The sequence below is a fragment of the Sturnira hondurensis genome, unplaced genomic scaffold (assembly GCF_014824575.4).
Source record: "Sturnira hondurensis isolate 20B ecotype Veracruz unplaced genomic scaffold, ASM1482457v3 Scaffold0018728, whole genome shotgun sequence".
NCBI lineage: Eukaryota > Metazoa > Chordata > Mammalia > Chiroptera > Phyllostomidae > Sturnira > Sturnira hondurensis.
In genome coordinates, this window is record NW_028091359.1 from 15,894,848 (window position 1) to 15,914,284 (window position 19,437).

General features: G+C 55.4%; 1 protein-coding gene and 1 long non-coding RNA gene across 8 annotated transcripts in view; one reads left to right on the top strand and one right to left on the bottom strand.

Moving 5' to 3' along the window:
- The window catches only part of KSR1 (kinase suppressor of ras 1), a 152,663-nt gene extending 133,620 nt beyond the window's left edge, over positions 1-19,043 (top strand). For 4 of the 7 annotated variants that reach the window (XM_037070065.1, XM_037070061.1, XM_037070066.1 and 1 more), the window contains 8 exons: positions 214-262; positions 1,021-1,400; positions 3,899-3,995; positions 7,082-7,215; positions 7,912-8,043; positions 9,241-9,376; positions 11,111-11,244; positions 13,753-13,857. In XM_037070065.1, coding sequence (XP_036925960.1) covers positions 214-262; positions 1,021-1,400; positions 3,899-3,995; positions 7,082-7,215; positions 7,912-8,043; positions 9,241-9,376; positions 11,111-11,244; positions 13,753-13,834 — 1,144 coding nt within the window. In that variant the 3' untranslated portion in view covers positions 13,835-13,857. Of the gene's footprint in view, positions 1-213; positions 263-1,020; positions 1,401-3,898; positions 3,996-7,081; positions 7,216-7,911; positions 8,044-9,240; positions 9,377-11,110; positions 11,245-13,752; positions 13,858-14,716 lie in introns of those variants that run through there. The other 3 variants (XM_037070064.1, XM_037070063.1, XM_037070067.1) reach the window with 2 other exon arrangements.
- Positions 988-16,375, bottom strand: LOC119003615 (uncharacterized). The gene is made up of 4 exons (XR_005069996.1): positions 16,305-16,375; positions 8,157-8,168; positions 4,406-4,410; positions 988-999 (listed from the first exon to the last, which is right to left on the bottom strand). It is a non-coding gene; the product is annotated as an uncharacterized LOC119003615 (long non-coding RNA).
- Positions 19,044-19,437: the final 394 nt, after the last annotated feature.

Here is a 19,437-nt window from a genome sequence, read left to right on the forward strand (position 1 = left end):
TCCTCAGTCTGGAGGAGGGGAGTGGGGCCTGGGCCTCGGCCTCCTGGCTGTTCCCACAGCATCCAGACCGCCTTTCCCGCAGCCTGGTGGGTCAAAGCAAGGACCCAGGCCAGCGGGCCTTTGCTCAGACCTCACTTGGGGAGTCCCCTGCCCAGCTGAGAGCCAAGTGGCCCACCCTCAGGGTCTCCTTGACACACCCCGTTTCACTCTTAGGCTCGACGACCAGCCAAAAGCAGACGTGTTGGAGGGTCGTGAGGCGGAGGTGAGCCGCAGACAGCGCCTTCTCCTTCCCCTTCCTCCATCCATCTCAGCACGCACAGGAGGTCAGGCAGTGCAGGGCGCTGGGCCCCGGCAGGGCCCGTCTCAGGTGCCTACTGCAGCAGATGTGGGTGGGTGTGCACGGCCAGGAAGGATGATGAGGAATGCAGTGAAGCAAGCTCCCTTTTTTCTGTTTGGGGGCCAAAGTAAGCTCCTAAGTCCCATGGTTCCCACCTCTAGTCTGGCAGCCAGGGCCCCAGCCCTGGAGACTGCATCATTCTGTCTGTGGAGAGGCCAAACACCCCGGGTGTCAAAGCTTCCCAGGTGATTCGGTTTGTCGCCGGGGCCAGGACCACTGCCTTGACCCCTGAACCACAGCGTGGGCTGAGCCTGGCTTCCGGGGGCACTAGCAGAACGTTAACAGAAACTAAACAAAAGAATACCCAGGAAGAATGGATGCAGTTAAGTTCTTCATGCGGGGGGATGTTAACTCTTCCCTGGTCCCTGGTAGGTAGACCTAGGCGTGCCAGGCAGAAGAAGGGCCTCAGGGCCACCGGGGCTTAGGGCCACATTTTGTGGGCGAGGCCACTGAGGCTCCACGGTGCTAAATGACCTGCCTGTAGTCCACGGCAAGCCAGTGCAGGGCTGGCCAGTGCCTCCTGACTGAATGCCTGTCCTCCTCCCTTACCTGGTGGGGGATCTGGGGAAGGGGAGGCAGCTGAGCCCAGACCTGCTGCCCCTCTCTATTTCCTCTCCTTGTAGGCGGAGGAGCCGGAGGCTGGCAAGTCAGAGGCAGAGGACGATGAGGACGAGGTGGACGACTTGCCGAGCCCCCGCCGGCCCTGGCGGGGCCCCATCTCGCGCAAGGCCAGCCAGACCAGCGTGTACCTGCAGGAGTGGGACATCCCCTTTGAGCAGGTGGACCTGGGTGAGCCCATCGGCCAGGGTCGCTGGGGCCGCGTGCACCGTGGCCGCTGGCACGGCGAGGTGGCCATCCGCCTGCTGGAGATGGACGGCCACAACCAGGACCACCTGAAGCTGTTCAAGAAAGAGGTGATGAACTACCGGCAGACGCGGCACGAGAACGTGGTGCTCTTCATGGGGGCCTGCATGAACCCGCCCCACCTGGCCATCATCACCAGGTAATCCGCACCCTGGCCCTCGGTGGGGGGCCTGCCCCAGCCTCCCCTTCTTTGGGGCCTCTTACTTATGTGGGTGCCCTGGAGGACATGGAAGGGTTTCGTTTTTCTATTTAGTTTTCAGTTACAGTTGCCATACAATATTATATTAGTTCATACATCTTATGAAGTGGTCCTGTTAATGAATCCATCTGGCCCCATATGCAGTTTTTAGACATTATCGACTATATTTCCTATGCTGTCTCTACGTAACATTCCCATGACTGCTTTTATAACTGGCAAAAAAGTTCCCCTTTTTTGGAGGGCGTGGAAGTTTTCATGAAGACAGGTACAAAAAATGGGGTATAAGTTCCCCATCATAGACCACTGCTGACATTAAAAATGAACAAACAAAAGATGCCTAAGGAGAGAGGAAAGCTGCATGCGACAGAAAGGTTCGTGGTAAAAGCCAGTTGGCCCCTGGGCCAACAGGGTGCTCCTCCCCACGCGGAACTGGGAGCGGACTAGAACGAAGAATTTACGCAGGTCTGCGGTCCACCGTAGTCTTTCATCACCTGCCCGGTGTTCCCATGACATGGCCAAAGCCAGTGTCGCGCTGGAGTGTGAACAGCCAGCTCCCGGGGGGTCAGGAGGGAAGCCCTGGTTCACAGCAGCTGATGTAAACACTGTGGTGTTTACACTCTCACCACAGCTGATTTCCGGCCACCGACTTGGTGTCCCTGGGAGGGGAGTGGGGTTGGGAAGGGTGTCGCACAGCCGGGTTCTGGGTTCTCTCTCGAGCGGATCACTGGTTGTCCCCTCGTCTCACCAGTACTCTTTCGTCATTGTGACCAAGCGTGCATATCTTGGTGACCATCCGTGAGGACACGTGCTGGGCCAGGTCACAGGATGTACTGCCCGTTTCCAGTCCAGAAAGCGTTCACTAGTTTCCTCTCCCACCTGGTATCGCGGCATGTGTGTCTCTGACCCCCAGTGCTGGGGGGGGGGGTATGACACTAAAACACCCCCCTGATTTTTGCCCCTGTATTTGAAAAAGTTGTTATTGAGTGTTTACTTCTAAAATCAGGAAAAGCACCCTGACCGGTGGGGCCCAGCTGGTTGGGCATCTTCCTGCCAAGTGAAAGGTCGCTGGTTCAATTCCCAGTCAGGGCACATGCCTGGGTTGTGGGTTTGAGCAGGGTGCGTACAGGAGGCAGCTGATCGGTGTTTCTCTCTCTCTCTTCTCCTTCCCTTTCCCTCTCTCTAAAAATAAATAAATAAAATCTTTCAAAAAATAAAATCAGGGAAAAGCAGTACAAGGTTCATCAAGAAATTTGGAACATACGTGGAGGTTTCAAGAAGAAACTAAAAATCACTTTAATCCCATGAGCCAAGAGAACCCTCATTAATATTCTGGTGATATTCCCTGTAGCTGGACCCAAATGCTTTAAAAAACGTTCTCCTCAAACAAACTATATTTACTAAGTAAAAATTAACTTCCATTTTGTTTGTTTATCAGAAACAGTTGTAAGTAACCGCCCACCAGCACTCCCGAGCAGTTCAAGACTGCCAGGCTACCACACCACGTGACGAAACCCTGCCACACGACCATGGGGGTTTTAGGGAACTGTCCTTACTGTGGCTGTGCCAGCCCCCAGCCCCTGCACCCCAGCCCCCTGCGCTGTCCATCTGTCCATCCATCCTTCCATCCATCCATCTATCTATGTCTTACCCACCCAGTTCCATAAATTACCCGAGTCTGCCTAAAGGGAATACATACGATAACGTAACAAAATATTTAGTAACAAAAATGTAGCATGTTTCAGAATGTTCTGCAGGTACCAGAACACAGATTAGGAACTGTTGCTACTCTTCCAGACCCTCATCCCGTTCTCAGGTTCTGAGGCCCCTAGAATCTTCTCTCCTTGGATTTAGATTTCCTAAAATCTCGCCCCTTCCTCAGGCGGTGTACGTAAGTCAGCTTCTCCCTGGGACAGAAGAACGAGCCGCACATTCTCTCTGGGCCCTTCCTCCTCAGGTTTTAGGGTTCAGTGTGGATGGAGACCCCCAAATGTGGGCCCTTGTCCAGTGGTCACTCTGACGCCCTGGCAGGCCCTTCCACCCCTCTCCCCTCCTTGTACGCTCCTTCGTTAGAGTAAACTCTGACCAGGAAACAGTAGAATGATCACGAGCATCATTACAGTGAGCTCGGCGTCCTGCCCTTGCCCCGTGGTTGGCCTCAAAGGCCAGATGCCTCCTGTTGGAGTTCGTGTTCACCTGCCTTGAGCCCCCACAGGTCGGCTGCTGTGCATCACCAGGGGCCTGGGTGAACTGGGTCTCCTGGGCCTTGGGAGTGGGCTGTCTGCGGGAGTGATTTTGTACATTTCGGCCAGGCCCCAGAAGGGATGGGCACAACTTGGTTAAGAATGAGGATTCTGGTGCCCACAGCCCAGGGGTTAGCCAGAGGCCTCTCTGTCCACGCTGGCCCCGGCCGCTGCCTGACCGCACTGCTTTCCACACAGCTTCTGCAAGGGGCGGACACTACACTCGTTTGTGAGGGACCCCAAGATCTCTCTGGACATCAACAAGACCAGGCAGATCGCCCAGGAGATCATCAAGGTAAAGGGGTGTCTGCCTGCCCTGCCTGCCTGCGTCAGGGTGACAATGACGGCTTTGTCTCCCCACTGAGCTGGGGCGCTTCAAGGGTGGGACCCATCTTCTTCCCTCCAGCCATGTCTTGTCCATTTGGAGCCGTGAGTGGGAAACTAGGTCAGCAGCGGATGTGGACTGGTCAAGGAGCAGTGCAGCACTCCTTAAAGACGGACGGCCCGAGTTTGAGTCCTGGTCACACCAGCCGTGTGACTTTCGGCAGGCGGTTTAGCCTCTGAGCCTTGGCTGCCTCCTTTATGGAATGGGGATACCAACAGAGCTGCCTTGGGTGGATTGGCGCGAGGGTGACACGGGGTAATCTGCGGCGAGAGCCTGGTGCTCGGGGCCAGCCCTTGGTGAGGGTCTGGTAGGCTCCTCACCAGATCTGTGGGCTGCTGGGGGGAGCACCCACACTCTCTACCCTGTCGTTCCCAAGTCCAGGTTTCAAGGAGACAGCCTCAAATCAGGAAGCCCTTTTTCCTTCTTTCATTGGTTTAAGGTAGTGAAATAAAAATGACAGAAAAACGGCCCAGGTGGTTAGAGCATCATCCCCAGACACCGTGGTGGTGAGTTGGGTCCCGGTCAGGGCACGCACAAGCGTCGACCAGAGCATGCACAGATCCGTGGAACCACAGACCGGTTTCTCTCTCTCTCAAGTCCATTGAAAACAAAGAAAAGAAACTTTTAAAACTGAAGTAGAACTTATTTGTTGCTTACTTAGCAACAGGCCCGGGGAGAAACTGGAACACTGTGAGACAGGGTGCTCTCTTGTTTTCTGTCGAACAGCTCTCTCAGCAGCTCCCGCACGTCCGGGCCCTTCCCTGGCTTTCCTTTCTCTTCTGCCTTCTCTCTGCCCCCTTGCCCCCCTTCTCCCCCTCTCTCCTCTGTCCATCTGTATGTCTTTTAAAAGGAAAAAATTAAAACCACAGTGATGTTTATGGACAAACTGAGATTCCCAGGTGACATTTCCGTGTGGCTGAGCTAACGAATTGAGCTTTCGAAGCCCCCAACCCCCAAATATCACATTCACGCCTTCACCAGGCTCTCATCTCAGAGCAGCTGGAGGGATTTGCAGTGTCTCACCTGCTCCTTGTCGTCCCCAGACTCGCTGGGCCCTGCTCTCTCCCTTCAGATGGTCATCTCTCCTCATTATCAGGCCACTGAGCCGTCTGGGAGAGTCCAGGGCAGAAGACAACAGACTCAGGGCCATGGCTGGTGGCTCAGTCGCTTGGTGTGTCGTCCCACACACCAGAAGGTTGCGGGTTCCATCCCAGTTGGGGCTTGTAAGGGAGGCAACTGATGGATGTTTTTCTCTCACATTTATGTTTTTCTCTCTCTCCCCTCCCTTTAAAACAAACAAACAAACAAAAAACACATATCCTTGGGTAAGGATTAAAAAAAAAAGTTACTCAAAGGTTTTGTAACTGCAGAGCCAGAAGCTGCTTCTGCTAGTTTTTTCATTGTTCTCTCTGCCCTTTGGCCTTTTGCTGGGAACTTCTAAGCCACTTCTGTGCTCATCTTTGATAGCCTGAGTCTCTAAATGCAGCAGAAGGGGCCTGACTTTGGTGACAGACTTTTCAGTCTGGGGGCCTCTCTGGAAACATTGTGAAATCATGGGAAGGAGAGTTTGTGTCCTGGACCCAGGTTGTTTCTATCTTGTCTCTTTAAGCTGGTCTTTTGAGGTGGTGGCACCTGTTTTGTAAATAAGGCTCAGAGAGGTACAGCGATTTGTCCTCTGACACACAGCTGGTCCCTGTTCAATATGAGGTGAGATCTGCCTTGCAGGCCACTGAGGAAGGCGTGCGCAGTTGCTTCGCCTTGGGAAGTAGGCAGATGTTTTAAGAAGGATTGTCTTGCATTCCGGACAGTTTGGGGGAGGAGCAAGTCGCCCTTTTCTGGAACTCTCTGCTTTTGCAGGAGGGTGACAGCTGTCGGCAGGCCTGAGGGAGGTGGTCACAGTGGACCCTGTGCCCTCCTGTCTCTCACAGAGCATCTGCCTTGTGTGGATTCTTCTGTGACCTTCTCCAGACCCACTTGGACCCGGCTCTGGCCTCGGTGAAGTGCTGTCTGCTTCTGCCTCACACTCATTCTTTCTGTTTCCTAAACATGGCTTATTTACCTTTCCACCCCGAGCCCAAATAACTTCCAAGCCAGAGAGGTTCCGTATCTCGCGTGGCGCTTCCTGGAGTGGGATGTGCACAACCCTCTCTCTGAGCGGGCTGGGGCGGGCATTTCAGTCATGGCATCTTGCCCCTGTTCCCAAGGACACTGGGCTACCCGGGAGCCCTGGGTTTGGTGTTAGAAGGCAGTGTTGGACCTCGGACAAGATCATGCCTACGTAGGGTCACCCATACTGCATATACCTGGCCAGTCAGGGTTCAGTCCAAATAGAGTGTTGGTTAGAAATCACCCACCTCCATCCACCCTTTTGTGTGACAGATGAGGAAACTGAGGCTCAGAGAAGTCGAGTCCCCAGGGCCGCACAGCACATCAGAACATGAGCTGAGGTGGAACTTGGACATGGGATTTCTGCTCTTAGTCCAGGGCTCTGACGACAGCACAGATATTGAGACCTCCTGAACTTGGGGACTCCTTCTGTGGGAGTCCTCTCTGCTCCCCGCCTTGAGACTTGGCCAGCCTGAAGGAAGAGGCCTGCTGGGTACAGCCTGAAGGACCCCATACTACTTGGGTCCTTTATGACTTAATACAGATGATCTGCTCACACTTTACATACTTCCTGACCCCCTGCCTCCCACGCATGCCCCCTCCACATGTCACATGCCCCCTGAGTCTAAGTGGGAAGCTGGACAGCAGGAAGGCTGGGAAAGGGCAAGGACTGGCCCCAAACCAGGTCTTAGCGGTGTGGCCTGGAGCAGGTGCCCAGCCCTCCCTGAGCTCAGTTTTCTCATCTGTAAGTGAAGCCAGTTCCCCTGAGTAACACTGAAGATTAAATGAGGGGATTTGGGTAAGGCATCCCGCTCTGTGTGCGGCCCCGGCTGCCCCGTGTCGTCGGTACTCATCTCCCCGCCCGTGACGTGTGGTACACTGTCTTCCAGGGCATGGGGTATCTGCACGCCAAGGGCATCGTGCACAAAGATCTCAAATCCAAGAACGTCTTCTACGACAATGGCAAAGTGGTCATCACGGACTTCGGGCTGTTCGGGATGTCGGGCGTGGTCCGGGAGGGACGGTGAGTAGGCCTTGGGCATCTGGCGGGACAGGGCGGTTTGGGCGGCGCCTGCTGGGCCTGGGTGCCGCCGAGGTCTGGGCACTCCTGCTCTCCGTTGCTGGGAGCAGCTCTCCCCGGAGGAAAGGCCAGGTTTGCTTTGGTCCTGCCCTTGTGGTTCTGGTCCAGAATCCGATTCGGGTGACACATGGTTTCCTGACACACTCGCTTCTCAGGCTGACCCCCGTGGAGGCTGGGTCCCCTCACTCATGTTTACCAACTTGGGCAGAGGACCAGGGTTCAACTCCCCAATATGAGGAAGAACATCAGGTTTTATTTCCCCAAATCTTGAAGGGGTAGGGGTGGGGAGAAAGGCTCCTCTCCAAGCATCTGGGGGACCCCCAGGAGGCAGAGTGGCATCTGTGAGAAGCACAGGCAGATCTGATTTCCTGCGTAGAGACGTACTCCAGTCTCCCCAGTACCTTCAAGTGCAGCGTCCTTCCGAGACCTTTGGTTGGCCTTCCTTCCTAGAAGAACCTGGTCATCACAGACTGTTATAGAACCTGTTCTGTAACAGTCCCCAAAAGTGCCGGTGCAGTCCGTGCTGCCTCCCTGGGCTGCGTGTGAGTGGTGTGCCGGCCCTGGGGCACAGGTGTGCCGGGGGGCCCCTGTGCTGCCGCTGAAAGGCCCGTGTCCTTGCCCTGGCTTCTTGGCCTCTAGGCGTGAGAACCAGCTGAAGCTGTCCCACGACTGGCTGTGCTACTTGGCTCCTGAGATCGTCCGCGAGATGACCCCCGGGAAAGATGAGGACCAGCTGCCATTCTCCAAAGCTGCTGACATCTATGCATTTGGGTGAGGAGGCCCCATCCTGGGGCTCTGAGGCCAACCGTGGCCAAAAGCGAGCACCCCGCTGGGCAGGGGAGGCGTGCTTGAGCCCTGGCTCTGCTGCTCGTTGGGTGAGAGACCACATTACCAACCTTCCCTTTCCCTACCTGTAAAATGGGAGGGTAGTGGCACCTCCCTGCAGGGTTGCTTCATGGGAACTAAGTTAGGTCATTTCTGGTCTCACCCATTGCCCGTGAGGACACTCACCAGAGCTAAGAACTGTTGCAGTGGGAGAAGTGGGATGTCCTGCCAGCCACTCTGGTGGACCGTGGAGCTGACCGAAAGAAAGATAGAGACCACAGGGTGGGCAAAAGTTGGTTTGGGGTTGTGTGGATGCAACACAGTTTGTCCCTGAGTTATTATTTATTTATTGCATTATTTCCCCTACGAACAACTGTAAACCTACTCCTGCCCCTCCCTGTATAATGTGAGCCAGATATAGAAAGTTTTTCACTTGGACACGTTAAAGAAAAAAACACATGGAGTCAGTTTCAGTAATATATTCTATTTAACTCCTTACATCTAAAATGTGATAATTTCAACATGTAATTAAAATTAAAATTTAAGGTGTTTTACCCTACAATGTGTTCAGACTCCGGTGTGCATTTCCCATCTAACAGCACACTCAGTTCCACTCTCCACCAGTCAGTTGCTCAGCGGCCCCCGCGTCGGACGGTGTGGGTCTAGTGAGAAAGTCCATCCAGATAAGTCAGGGAAAGCTACGGGCTCGGAGAGGCTGAGTGAGGCCGCACCCTGTAAGCTCTCGGGAATCCTTCCCTTGGCAGTGGTCTCTTCTCCCCCCACCTTACTGCTTCTGGAGCCCAGTGTGAGCCAGGCACTGGGCTTGGCATCTCTTTGCTCCTCAAACAACCTTGGACGTAGGCACCCGCCCCACTGAGATTAACGGTGATAGCAGGACCTCTGTTCAGAGCTGGCACCGCCGCAGACTTTTTAACACAATGCGAGAGGGGTGCCACAGATCCCCCAGTATCTGGGAGTGGCCTCCAGGACCCCTCTCGGCACTCCCGAAGCTGGGCCGGTGAAGAGGCTGGGGGAAGGTCTGGAGGCTCTGGCTGGGCTCCTGGCATTGTGGTAGCAGGAGCCCCTGGGCGTGAGCTGGTCTGAGCCGGCCAAGAGCTCACACTGCATGGGTGGTCTCCACAGGACTGTTTGGTATGAGCTGCAGGCAAGAGACTGGCCCTTTAAGAACCAAGCTGCAGAGGCCCTGATCTGGCAGATTGGAAGTGGAGAGGGAATGAAGCGTGTCCTGGCCTCTGTCAGCCTGGGGAAGGAAGTCACTGTGAGTAGCCACCTTTTTGATCTGGGAGAGGGCAGGGCGTGGGCACAGGACTGGGCTGCACTCTATCCCCTCACCCAGAAGTGGGGCCTGGAGGCACGAGTGGGCCAGGCAGGCCTCCTTGCTGCTGGCAGAAGGGACTGTGTCTTTATTACCCACAGTTAACCCTTTTCTTTAACAAGAAAAAAACTGTCTTTAGAAAAAAACCGGAAGAAAATAAAGATAATAGGTTTAATTGAATTAGAAGTTGGAAAGATAGTAAAGCTCTATATGTTACAAGAAAAGATTTTTTTTTAAATCGCAGCACAGGATACAAATAGTGGGGCTATGCTTCCTCCACGTTTTCCTCTGCTGTCCAAGAACTGATTGAAGTTTCCGCAGAATATTTGATTTTAAAATATCGAGTCAGCGTCCAGGTGCCAACCTCACGTGGCTGCGTACCTTTAGTGGTTTCTCCATGTTACAGTTTGTAAGCGCCTTGGCCCTGACACAGTGATGCAGGGAGTCCCGAGGTCGATTTCCGGTGCAGTCAGTGATAACCACGGGTGAGGCAGGGCAGGAGCACAGGCGCGCTGGCCTGGGTGTTCTGAGAACTGCGGTGGGTGTCTGGGTGGCACAGAATGGGCCTTGGCAGCTGAAGATTCCTGTTTCTCTCGAGTTTCTGAGACATTTGCTTTTATTCTGGCTCTTATAGTTTCCTGCCCTATGGTTTCTTTGTTTTCTCTGTGGAAATTTCCATTAGACAGAATTGGGTCCTTCTTTCATATTTCCTATTCCTACGACACAATCTGGGGCATTTCCTTGATTTTATTTTCTAGTGCTTCTACCAAATGTTTTATTTCGGAAGTTGCACTATTAATTGCAAGCATTTTTTTTCACTTTGTTGATTGCTTTTTTTATTTCACCCTGGTCCAGCTTTATGGATAAAGTAGCGTCTTCAAGCGCTTGTACGCACCACCGTTTCCTCCAGTCGGTGGTTTGGTCCATCCATCTTCAGTCTCCTGTTTTCCTGGGACTCAGGGCAACCCCGTGGGGTCCAGCCATGTGTAAGAACAGAAGCCTGAGTTGCTGAGTCTCAGGGGATGGGCGCTTCCTGCTCTGTCAGGCGGGCACCTCCGCCCGCTGTGTGTGCAGTCCTGTTTGCCCACAGGCGGTTATCCCGACTCGAAAGGCTGAAGGGCTGTGCCATGTCCACGCGTGGACCCCGAGAGTAGGGGCCAAGTGCCAGAGTGAGATGGGCTGTCTGCTCCAGAGACACTCGGGGCTGCTGTGGTGCCTACGCCCACTGCCGCCTTGAACTGAGTCCTGTCGTCCAGCCTCCATTCCTGGGTGGCTGAGGCCCCTCCTGCTGCAGCCCCACCCCACTCACATTCAGAGCGTCCTGCATTTCACCTGCCCACATGCTGCCATCCACTTCCTGTTGCAAAAATGTGTGGCCTTGTTTCTGGTGTCTCTTCTATTACCTGTTATTCAGCTTCTCTACTGTTATTCAGGGAGGTCTAAGGAGGAAGAAGAGTGGATAGGCTGGTGCACTTCGTTTTGAACTATAAGCATGAGAGCTCTTCTGAAATTCAGTCATTTCTCAGCCCTGCTCCAGCAAAGGCCAGTCAGCTCAATGGACCACCCACTGGGGGTGCTTACGAGCAGGAAAGGGACCCTGTGCAGAGGCTCCAGCTGTGCCTTCCTCCCTCTCAGGCAGCTCCCTCCCACACCAACTAACGCCTGCTCTGTCCGCAGGAGATCCTATCTGCCTGCTGGGCTTTTGAGCTGCAGGAGAGGCCCAGCTTCACGCTGCTAATGGACATGCTGGAGAAACTGCCCAAGCTGAACCGGCGGCTCTCGCACCCCGGGCACTTCTGGAAGTCTGCTGAGTAAGTATCCCTTCAGTGACCAAACCTGCTGGCCAGGGTGGCCTCATCCAGGATCTTAGAGGGCACCGTCCACCCTGCATGCCCAAGACCGTGGGGGACGCTCAAAGCAGATTAGCCAGGGGTAACTTGTCCCTCCCCTGTGATGCCAAGATCTCATTCACCACGTTCATTTCCGAGACTTTTTTGGACGGGTGGCTCTCTCTAACTCTCCTTTGAGCACTCGCCTATTGCTGTTCTCGGGGCAGTGCTGATGCCGGGCCTAGGCCAGGCCCAGGCCAGGCCCAGATGAGAAGATTCTGCCTAGGACAGGGCCAGGCGGGGCCAGCTGGCAGTCAGAGCAACCTGGGTACCAGAATCAGCAGAGTGGCTATGGTTCAAAGTATTACAGACTCAAGACAGAGCTTCCTAGTCCCCCAATCAGCCACATTTTAGGGGGACCCTGTGGCCTGGGTTTATGCAGTACCTCAGTGCTGGCAGCCTGTCCCTGCTTCTGTGTAATGACACAGCCCCCTGCCACCCCACAAGGAGCAGGGGTGGCCTCCCTGGGCTGTGAAGACCCGCCATCTCTTCCCTGTTCTGCCTCATTCCCTTTCTTCTTCGTCCTCTGGCCCCCTCTGCGAGAACACACGCTGCGTGAGCATCCCAGGAAGGCCTTCATTGTTGCAGGCCTCAGTTTCCAGAGCTTTAAAAAGTGAGGGTTGTGCAGGACTGGGGGGCACCCACATTTGTAAAAGGCCACATGGGAAGTATTCCGGGCTCAGAGGGAAATTCGAGTCAGAGCTGCTGTCGCTGTGACGGCGTGGAGCCGTGACGGCAGCCCCATGTCCATCCCCGCCACCCAGTGCCGCGGTCTGCCATGGGAGCGGCCAGCCACATGCCCATCAGGCACTGGGTGCAGACACCGAAATGTGGATTCCATGGAATTCTGACATGTCACGAAATCCACCTTTGATCCCCAAACCCCTGATCATTTAGAAAGGTGGAAACCATTCTTAGCTTGTGGCAGGCCATGTGGGGCTGGGCCCCTGGGCAAGGTACATTGCTTTAAACTTTTTAAAAGGCAAAGAGCACTTTCTGAAAGCAAAATCTCCTACAGCCCTAGCACACAGACAGATGAAGAGCCTGTCTGCCCCACACCCAAGGTGGCCCCTGTGGTGCCAGTCACCACGCACCTGCGTGGGCACCTGCAGTGCCCCCACCGGGTCCCTGGAGCTGCACCTGGGCCTCGCACCTGCTGCCCAGGTGTGCGGGTTCAGCAGCCCTGCTCTCGCTCTAGAGAGGGCTGGATACTGAGTATGTGAGGCCTGTGGATCTCTGACATGTTAGTAGTAGTTGTCGTTTTTTCTTTTTCTTTTTCTTTAACAACTACTTAAAATAGGCAAAGCCTTTTTGTAGTCAGATGTGGCTTACACAGTTTGCTAGCTCCTGTCTTGAAAACAAAGCAAATCAGCTTCAAGCTGCAGGTGAGGTGAGGCCCAGAATGGGTTGCAAGACCAGACTGCCCAAGAGGGAGAACCTGAAGAAACACAGTGAATGCATTAGGTCAGTGGCAGGGATGGTCTGAAGGAATGACCATGAGTGGTTAGGGAATGCTGTTTTTCCGATGCAAAATCAGATTTACTCTCTCGTTCTTAAGACGGGTGAGGATCCAGTACAAACAGGGGTGACAGAATGTTGCCGCTGGGCGTGTGAGTGTGACCCAGCCACTGCTGAGCATCTGCTCCACACCCAGGGGGACAAGGCTGAGGCCAGGTGTCAGCCAGTGAGGAGTTTACGGTCTAACTGCTTGTTACAGTTACATTTGATGGGTTTACTGAGTGAGTGGAGGAACGACGGCAACATGCTGAGGGCTGCGAGAAAGCACAGCCTCTGTGGGAGCCTCTGCCCACCCAGGGGGCTGGGGGAGGGTCTCCAGAAGAGGCCACTGGAGCTGGGTTTTGAGCAGGGGCTGTCCCGGCAGTGGCCACGAGCTGAGGGTTCTGGACACGCAGGAAGGTCAAGGATCTGGCTCGTCAAACCTCGGGCAGCTCCTTCAGCAGTCTGGGCCCGGTTTTCTCATCTACAAAAGAGAAAGCAGTGCTAGGTGACTACTGGCATTCAGGAGGTGGTCCCAGATTCCCTGAAGACCAGAGAGCCCCACCTTCTCATTTCATGGATGCAAACTGAGTCACAGACAGGGCTGTGTCTAGCCCAACACCATCAGCTTTAGCCTCTGAAAGAAAGCCGGCATACCTGAATGAGCCTGTCAGAGCTTCCTGTACATGACTGTGACTTCTGCACACTCAGCCTCTAATTCTCGTTTTTCTTTTTCTTTTCCATCAATCTTGTTGCTGTTTCATTTTGGGGGGGGTGGCTGATGTGATGGCCTGTCCTGTCGTCTCCCCCTGTCCCCACCGTCCTGATTCCTGCGGCTCCTCCCTGACCTGTGCGCTCTGGGGGCCCAACTCCATCACCTGCTGGACTTCGCTTTTTCCACATCTGGCAAAATGATCGCGGGGCCACTCCCAGTCGCTGGCGGAGCCGATACTACGGGAAAGGACGTTACGGCCACCCTGACTTTAAGAGCTCCTGCCCAGTTCTGGAGGAATAGTGTGTCTTGTGTTCTTCCCCTCCTGCTCTCCCTGTTTGCAGNCCCCTGTCCCCATCGTCCTGATTCCTGATTCCTGCGGCTCCTCCCCGACCTGTGCGCTCTGGGGGCCCAACTCCATCACCTGCTGGACTTCGCTTTTTCCACATCTGGCAAAATGATCGCGGGGCCACTCCCAGTCGCTGGCGGAGCCGATACTACGGGAAAGGACGTTACGGCCACCCTGACTTTAAGAGCTCCTGCCCAGTTCTGGAGGAATAGTGTGTCTTGTGTTCTTCCCCTCCTGCTCTCCCTGTTTGCAGCTACCCCTGGCGTACCCTGCATCCTGTTCTGCCTGCATCCAGCTACCTCATCTTTGTGTGTTTTTTCCTCATAAACCAAAGGGATGCTTTTGCGGCTGTCAGGCCACCAGCAAGGGCTCTGCAAGCTCGTACTTCTCTCGCTGAGCTGAGAGAAGAAGACACAGCGTGTGTCAGGGCCTCTCTCCACCTACTGTGGCAGCAATGGCTTGTGCCTCTGTGGGAGAGAACTGGGATCGTTGTCTGAGTCCCCAGGGTGCCCTCTGGCCAGAGTTTAAAGAGGGGAGTGCAGTGAGCAGAAATAATCAGCTCCAGGAAGTCTATTTGAAAGTCAAAGACTGAGGGGCAAAGGGCCCACTGGCCAACTTCTATATAATGTCCTGTGACTGGGACCCCGGGGATTCGGGGAGGGTTCCCTGTGGCAGGCTCCCTGCTTTGTGCGCGCGGCTGCCCAGCCTGGAATGGAGCAGGGGTGTCCCTTTCTCTCTCTGCAGAGAAAGAGGGTCCCCTGCCATGTGCCCAGGCCTTGGCCGCCCCCGTGGGGCTCAGTTCTTACGCTGCTCTCCCCTTCTCTTTCCTCCCCTAGGTTGTAGGCCTGGCTGCCTCGCATGTGCCTGGGGCTTTCCTCCTCCTAATGGGCACTCAGCACCTCGACTTCTGCTCAAACGCAAACTGAGATGCGGGCACTAACCCAGGGGACGCCACTTCTGCTGCTCCACCCTCCTCTCCTGAGACTTCTTTCGCTTTGTTCGTTTTTAAAACCGGCCCTTCCCTCTCCACAGCCTGTGTGTGCCTGAATAACTGACCTCCATGAAAGACCCCCTAACAAATCCCCCAAGAACTGCCTCCTTGGACATGACTCTATCCTCTCTAGCCATTCCTCTGTGGGGTGGCATCGTTTTTTGTTTGGATGCCCCTCTCCCCCTACTAACAGCTCAGAGAGATCTGTTCCCCCCTCCCAACCCCCTGCCAGTTGGCAAGTTGGCAAGTTGGCCTCCCAGTGGCTGGGTTCAAAGTACGGGGCGGGGTGGGCAGGGTTGGCTTGGCTGTTAACCGCAGGGATCTTGTCCAACAAGGAGTGGGATGATTTCTAAGCTGCGCAGGGCCAGTCCCCTCTGTAGGGCTGTCAGTGTGGATACCGTGAGTTCTGTTCCCATAAGAGATGCCCGTGTGGAAGTGTGCTCAGCAGCACACTCAGGAATGTGGTTCTAAAGCAAGGGGTGGCCTGTTTCCAAACAATTTCACTAATGAAACAAAGCTCCTGGCACTTCTTACCCTCAGCGTTACCTCTTTTTACATCTGCCCAGAGCAGATGGAAAGTGCCGGGCCCTGAGTCAGCGTTCATCAGGAGTGCGGCACGCACAGTCATGGCAGCGGTTGCCAAATGCAGATTCCCAGGGCCCCGAGACCTGAATCTGGGTCTCTGAAGGCAGGCCCTGGCAACCCCCCTTTCAGCCTGCTCCCCAGGTGGCCCCAACACTCTCCAGGGCAGGAGGACCACATCTAAAAGGGACACGTGATGTCTCCGTCAGCTCCGGGGGTCAGGCTGCTCTTCTCTCCCAGTTCCTCCTGGAGCTAGAGCTTTCCTGGGCGGCAGAGGAGACTGCAGTTCAGGCGAGCCCATGCCCACAGCAGTTCATGGGCCTGCCGGGTGCTGGGGACTCCGAGATAAACAAGCCCTGCCCTCCGGGAGGAGGGGGTGGCCGAGGCTCGGCCCCCCAGCCAGGCATGGCCAGGCAGCTCGGTGGTGGAATCATCCTCACTTCTTGGTGGGCTGGGCCCTCTGCTGAGCTTCTGGAACCGGCCCGCTCCTTCGCTGATGCCCCCGCAGTGCTGATCCAGACCAGCAGGGCTGTAACCCTTGTCTTTGTCCCTCTCCGCAGCATCAACAGCAGCAAAGTGGTGCCCCGGTTTGAAAGGTTTGGCCCGGGCATCCTGGAGTCCAGCAATCCAAAGATGTAGCCAGCTGTGCGGTTTTCCCACGGTTTCTTTCCCCGTCAGTGTTTCTAACACGTCCCAACCTCCACCACAGAAGGCAGGGGTGGCAGCACCCTGCGAAACGCAGCCTCTGTCTGACGCGCTGCAGGGCGGGAGCGAGAGTCCTCGGTTCAGACCGTTCATTCACGAAAAACACTGTGGTCCCGGAGATGGAGCCGTGCCTGCTGTCCTTCAACAACCAGACCTGTCCCCACCGGCAGCAAATGTTTACATGTATGTTTCTGCGGCGTGAACTCACCGTTTTACAGATAGGTAATAATAAAGACAGGCTGTGTGGAGGTGTGCTGGCACCCTCGGCCCGGGCAGTGGAAGTGGCCGTCACCCTGGAGAGCCCTGTGGGCGGTGAGCCCGCACTGGGCCAGAAGGAAGAGGTGCGTCGTGACTGTGGACGTTCTCGGGGTGGGACCCGGGGAGGGGGCCACAAGCTCAGGCCTAGCTGCTGCTCTGGCCCCACACCCCGTCAGTGGGGAGTCTCCCTCTGCAGGGGTCGCCCCGACAAAGAGGCCTCACTCCTCTTGCACGGCAGGCCCTGGCTAGGAGCCAAGCTAAATTATGAAGGTCACCAGATTCCAGAGAGCAGGGGTTCACCTCTGACCCCTGCAGTGCTGCCCATACATACAAGCTGGAAACTTAGAGACAGATAAAATCCAAGTGGCATCTACACTGACCCCAGGTTCCTAACTGGGGCTGCATCATCTGTAGAGATGTTTCCTTCAGGAAGCCCCGAGCAAGGCACCGAGGAAATGCCTCTGCTTTTTGCCACGTCCCAGCCCCTGACTGACATGTGACCCTAGAGCTAAGGCTGTGTGTGCCAGGAAAGCTCCATGAGAACAAGGCAGGTGCAGGGGGGGACCAGCAGCAGCCACCATCCCAGCCCCGGGGTGGCCTGGCTGGCCCCTTAGAAACCCAAGGCTCCAGACCTGCCCACCTCTCCCACTTCCCCAGCCCTGCTGAAGCCCCTCAGCCCATTCCTGGCTCCCCCCATCCATGTCCAGAGCTAAGAAGGGAGGCATGGGGCCCCCCTTTCACTCAGAGCCACCTAGTGAGCCCGTCTTCAGAGCCTTCCCAAGGCCTGCTTGCCAGGCCTCCGCTTGAACTGGAAGGAAGGGCTCCATTTGGGGACATCCGTGACAGGAGAGCGCCAGCCTGTCCTCAGTGGAAGCTGCTGCCTAAAGAGAGAAGTTTCAAGCGGCCAAGAAGCCCTTTGGTGGGCGTTCCATCATGTTAGGCTCCGACACCAGAACTGACCAAGGGGAGGAGAATGGCCAGGTGGTCGGATTCGGACCCAGAACAGGTGTCCGTGCTCTGAGCCCAGGTGGGAAGGCATGTGGTCCCTTCCGTTTAGACACACCTAGCAAAGCTCCTGATGTCCAGGGCCCTCCCTAGAGACTGGCCGGAAGATCATGAAGTGGGCCACTCCCCAGGACCTGGGGGCTGTGTTCCCCTCCCTAGCCACCATCCCTTGGCTGTGACCACACAGCTGTGAGGCAGCAAGAGGGACTCAGGCTCCTGCTGCCCATCAGTGCCCCAGACACACACGCCCTCCCCTGTTTGGTGTGCAAGGTGTTCGATGGGAACTGGAAACCAGTGAGTTTAATTCATGGGGTTCTGTTCTCTGTGGGACCATCCGTTTCTCCCCTACATGACTTTGGCCTCCCCCGTCAGCCCTATGCACGATCACCCCCCACCCAAAGCCACCTCGTGGGTCTGCTGCTTGTCAACCTTGCCCCCCAAACCCGTGGCCATGCTGGGGGCCCAGGGCTTGGAGGGCAGCTGAGCAGGTCGGGTTCCACGCCTCCCCAGCCCACAGAAAGTCAGTCCGAGCTTTGTTTTTTCTCGTGAGTGTTACACTTGGGGGTCAGTTCAAGAAGCTTTCATTGAGCACCTACCGTACCTTGTGCAAGTGCTGGGGGCCTGGGCTAGGAGCAGTCACAGTCCCCGCCCTTAGGGAACTGATGATCTACCAGGAGCCCCAGGAGTGTAGCTGAGGGCCTGGGGTCACCCCCTTCCTTTCCAAGGTCCTGGGTGGCTGCTTAGCATGAGTGTTCCTGTCGTTTACGAGAAGCTCCTGAGGAAACCCCCACGTGGTCCCCTTCCCTCTCTCTAGTTGACTGTGAATGAGGTTAGGAAGACATGCTTTCCCTTCCGTGTGCTCTCCCCGTCTGCCTTGGAAACATGAAGGATGGCAGATACTGTGAATTCAACCTGCAAGGCCAGCTGTGAAGGGGAAGCTGGGAGGGTCTTCGTGGTGAGAGCTCTGGGGGCTGCAGAGGCCCCGCTGGGGTCTGAGAGTACAGCCTGCACTTTGGTCCTTCAGGGCCCCCCAATTCCCAGCCTCACCTCCAAACCCTAGGGTCTGTCCCTGCTGCCTTTAGCCACCAGAGTCGCAACCATTGGGTCTCCATCCGACTTGAGGTCTTGAATCCTAGCGAGGTCCCTGTTGTGAGCAGTGGGTAGCAACACTGACTTCTCTGTGTTGCCAAATGGAAGATGTTTGCAGGGCCCTGAAGTCTCTGCCCCTCCTAGCATTTCCTGTGACCTCAGAGCAGGTGGGATACCCTGTGAACCTCTGTTCTGTATTGATTTGGGGGCCAGGTGGAGACATGAATGTGAAACCCAGTAGGGGGCTGGTGGGATTCTGCACCGTTCGCCAGGATTTTGTCAGTGCGTGCAAACCCCACGTCTCTGTGGCCACAAGGCACACACACTTGCGTTTTTGAATGTGATGTAAAATTTGTACAGTAAAAGTTTTTATATTTTCTATCAACTGCATTTGTCTTCCAGAAATGCTATTAATTTAAATTAAAATGATTAGTATTAACGGACGCGCTGTATCCCTTTTTGCCACCGGCAAGAACATACTCTGCCGGGCCAAGCCTGGGGATCTGGAGTGTGAATAAAAATATACCAAGGTGCCTGGGGCTTGTGTCTGCTTGGGTCAGTCGGGCAAGCCTGGGGGACTGCTCAGCTGGGCGGCATGGGAGGACAGGGATGGAGGGAGCGCCCTCCAGAGAAAGAAAAGTTAAGTGTGGACCTCGAAGGCAGGTAGTTCTAAACAGTTGGAAGAATGGAGAGGGAACAGCATCAGAGGCCCATTATGCACAGGTGACAGTCATCCAGCCCCCAGTGTGACAGCCGGAAGTCAGTGTCTCCTCAGCTAGAGGCGCTCTTGCCTTGTAGAAGCCTTGGCTAGTGGGGGGAGTGGCATTTATCTAAATCTGATTTCTAGGAGCCCTTCCTTGCCAGTAACAGAGGCGCCTGAGAGGTTGGGTAAGCAAAACAGATGGAGGAGATGGGGAACCAACATTT